Genomic DNA, 3832 nt, shown 5'->3' with positions numbered 1-3832 from the left:
GGTCAGTTGGCCAATTCTTAAACCCAAACCTAACCCTGCTATCCAATCATAATTCAGAGCTCAAGTATCAGATGCTTAGTCGTTAAAAATAGGTTTTTTAAGTTGACGTTTTAACTATCATTAACAATTACGTTGTCACTTTTCAGGATGGATCAAAACCACATCTTTTTGAAGCAGTAGATGCCATATACGCCAAACATTTACACACTGGTCCCCTATACCGTCACGGTTTATCCAGATACCGCTGGACCGATGAACCTTTGCTTCAAAACCACCTTTTTTATCGGATAGACAATGACTTGAGCCAAGTTTTTACACAGGTTTAAACAAAACCGATTAATAAAGTCATATGGACCAAACTAATTTCTTCAATCGCATACTGAAAATGCAAGAAAATACCTCAAGATGACCAACAATTTGATTTTTCTTGGAGACACAACACAACAAATGTGTATTAAATATCAATGCCTCTTTGATGAGCCTGACAGTCAAACAAACAAGAGAAAGACTCACCACTGTTACTGTTACTGTTACTGTTACATCACTAACTTTGCCTCTCACTCGTAACTTTGAAAAATGGATCAAATACAACTCCTGCTTACTCTATCGATCCTCGGAGAACATCGCCTTTTCCGCTTGGCGGTGATATAATGCCAAGAATAACAAAACCACCCAATAGAACAATCAAGATACCCAAAATATTAACCAACATTGCTTCTGCAGAGTAGCGCGAAATTATGTTGTTGGTTTGAAGAAATGTAGCTTTTTCTAAAATACCAGTAGCACAAGCAGCAATGGCAAGCACATAAATGTAGACTCCAAAGAAGACATGCCATGGCAGCAGTGAAGCCCTGCTGTTTCTTGAACCACCTGGATACCAGAATGTCGCAAACCCAGCTCCCCACTAAACATTCAAAGATATATGGCTCAATTGAGGATTTTGTAGCCAAAAAAAGATAACCAGAAGAAAAAGAAAAAAAAGAACCTGAATGGTGAATAAGAATAAGCAAGCCAGGCCCAACCATGAGTGCAGGCTGTAAAAATTCTCGATGCCTTTGTCATTGTGGAACTTCCAAGCTGCCCATAAACCAACTATTCCCAAGAAAAATGCCAGGAACTGGAGCGTGAGATGGACTAGTTTTTTGTAACTTTTTGTTCCTGATACCGTCTTGTATGCCAGCATGGCTGCACCCACCAAGAACTAGAAATTAAAGCATGGACTTTTCAGAAAAGCAGTAACCTCAAATCCTAAAAGAAAAAACAGAATTCAAGAAGCACAGCAACAGATATTATTGATATTATCTGGAGGGCACTCCACATTTAAGTAAGATTTTGTACATCTTTTGCCAACCACAAGGTGGGTGCATATTCACATATTGCCAGTGCACGACGCAGGTCCTTGATTATGTTTTCTAACTTTTAAAAGTTAAAGTTATAGATCTTTTGCTATATGTAACCAACAAGAAATTGCGGGGTTATTAAACTAGATAAATCGTGGCAACATACAATGTGATACTGTATTGGACCAATGAAGCATAGATCACTTATCTATATCCTAATCCCAGATCCTGCCGACCCTAAAAGAAGAAATGGGGAAAATTGGAAATCCAGCTTAAATCTTGCCACATAACATCTGAGTTGACCTCATAGCAAGCGACTTTTTTCAAGTCGATTAGAAACCAGTGATACATAATCCAACAAGCTTAGTCAACCCACTTTATAATGGCAGAATACTTCCCCAACTTTCTTGGATGTAGAACAAGAACATTGATCATCTTTGTTATAAATGTTGACGGCCCCTTCACTTGGTCATAATGCATTGGTAATTGATGAAAATCACAAGCTTCATATTAAATTTCAATGAGTGAAGACAATTCAGTAACAAATGGGGAATCAAAATGAGGTAGAGTGTGTCAATTCAATAAAAGCAAACTGCCTAAACTTGCAGCCATTTGCATATTAACATGAACCTATGGCGTTGTCATGTAGGAATAAAATGCAAAAGCATATTCCAGTTCCACATAAAGCTAGAAAAGCCAAAAACATATCCTATGTGCATCTATGCATCCTCAATCGCCTAATAAAATATTAGAGAACACCATTATTGTTCAGTTTTTGCATAGGGACCTAACAGTAAGCAAATATAATGGTAATCTTTTCTTGTGGACAACTAAATTAAAGTGCAACGGTGATCCTTAGAGCAACTAAGGTGACTCCGTTGTGACTATAAGGTCAGGGATTCAGGTTAAGAAAACAATCTCTTTGCAAATGTGAGGGAAACACCACATACGGAGACTTCCCACTTCCATCCTCAACACCAAGTAACCTTCATCACATCACGCTCAATAAAGTTCTTTATCAAAAACTAATCACCCTCAATAAAATGCTTTATCAAAAAATAATCGTAATAAATTCACACGAAGTTAATATTGCACTCATGAGACTATAAGCATGAAGAACCAACAACTTTAAGTGTAATAAATTCACACGAAGATACCAATTGTCAAAATGTTCTTCAAAGAAGCATGTACATGGGTAACCACTTTCATCATATCAAGTCATGGTTAAAATATAGTTACCTTCCCCATTCAGCAGAACAAGGCCAATTACCATCAGAACAGGATGAACCTGCATTAAAAGCAGCTTTGTTAAGACAAATGCATATGAAGTCTAAAAAACATGATGCACTCAAATGTATTCTAGAAACATAAAGTATAAAACACAACTAAGCACAAGAGCTTAGTGGTCAGACGATGAGGCATCAGTTTTTGGACGAGTCTGAACACCGTTTCATCTAACTTTCAGATACACAAGATAGTCATCAATTAATAAATATCCAATATGGCAATCGCAAATTCTTCAAATCATATTAATTTGTTTATCATTGAAATGGAAGTCATTAGCCTTCAGTCAAGACTCGAGTAAATCCAAACAAAACTTGTACAATAGGCCATTGCAATTGTGCAGAATAACACCCCAAATCCCCATCCAAACCATTTAGAAAGATGAAAGATAAAAATAACACCCAACGAAGACCCATAAGCCCCAAATATCCGGACAAATACTATGTTACAACAAAATATGCGTCAAGTCAAGTCAATTAGTTAAAAGAATGGAGCTGATCTTCATCATTATGATATACGGGAAGAACATAAACATAACCATAACCATCTAAAGCATCAATTACAGATCTATCAAACGTGAATCTGAATCATAAAGCTCGAACATTACTACATTTATAAAGAGAACTCTAATCATCTGCAAGCATAAAATGATGATGATCAAATAGGAGAGGATTTAAAGAATTACATTGAAGATGAGACTTTTGTCCTCCGAGATGAGAGCCAATCCTCCTCTGTATCGAATATTCCATATAAGAACCAAAACAGCCACAAATATACCTAGAACCCGGACGCATAAGAATAGTGGGAATTTGACCAGCGGAACCGCCATCTTCCTACTCCAAACAGACAGAGTAGCAGCAGGGGTTTTGTAATTAGGGTTCCGGGGAGGTGATCGGAGTTCAAACTAATCCAAGTTGTGATCACGAAATATGAAAGATAGGCTGAATTGGTATCAGAGAGGAATATTTGACTTTCATGAAAACAAAACACAGGTATTAAAGTAGGTTATGAGTTTCAACATCATTAATGGGATAAAAAATTAATTTATGAAATAAAATAAAAGAAATAGATTTGAGACATGCAACATGATTTTGTTTCTTTTAACTCTTCATAATTTCATCATCAAGAGACAAATTTAAATTATTAAAAATTGAATGTTGTTTGACAAAATATTTTTTTTTAAATGGTTCTAAAATACTCTGAATGAT

At 36.2% G+C, this 3832-nt stretch overlaps 1 protein-coding gene across 1 annotated transcript; it reads right to left on the bottom strand.

The window, feature by feature from the left end:
* Nucleotides 1-396: 396 nt before the first annotated feature.
* Nucleotides 397-3572, bottom strand: LOC112520706 (probable transmembrane ascorbate ferrireductase 2). Its single transcript, XM_025129190.1, has 4 exons — nucleotides 3310-3572; nucleotides 2580-2628; nucleotides 986-1185; nucleotides 397-904 (listed from the first exon to the last, which is right to left on the bottom strand). The coding sequence occupies exons 1-4, from the start codon at nucleotides 3451-3453 to the stop codon at nucleotides 599-601; spliced, it is 699 nt and encodes a 232-aa protein (XP_024984958.1). The 5' UTR covers nucleotides 3454-3572; the 3' UTR covers nucleotides 397-598.
* Between the last annotated feature and the right edge of the window lie 260 nt (nucleotides 3573-3832).

This window comes from Cynara cardunculus (genome assembly GCF_001531365.2).
Source record: "Cynara cardunculus var. scolymus isolate 2C chromosome LG 1, CcrdV1, whole genome shotgun sequence".
Classification (NCBI taxonomy): Eukaryota; Viridiplantae; Streptophyta; class Magnoliopsida; order Asterales; family Asteraceae; genus Cynara; species Cynara cardunculus.
Note: the sequence above shows the minus strand (reverse complement) of the source record. Positions and strands in the feature narration are given on the sequence as shown.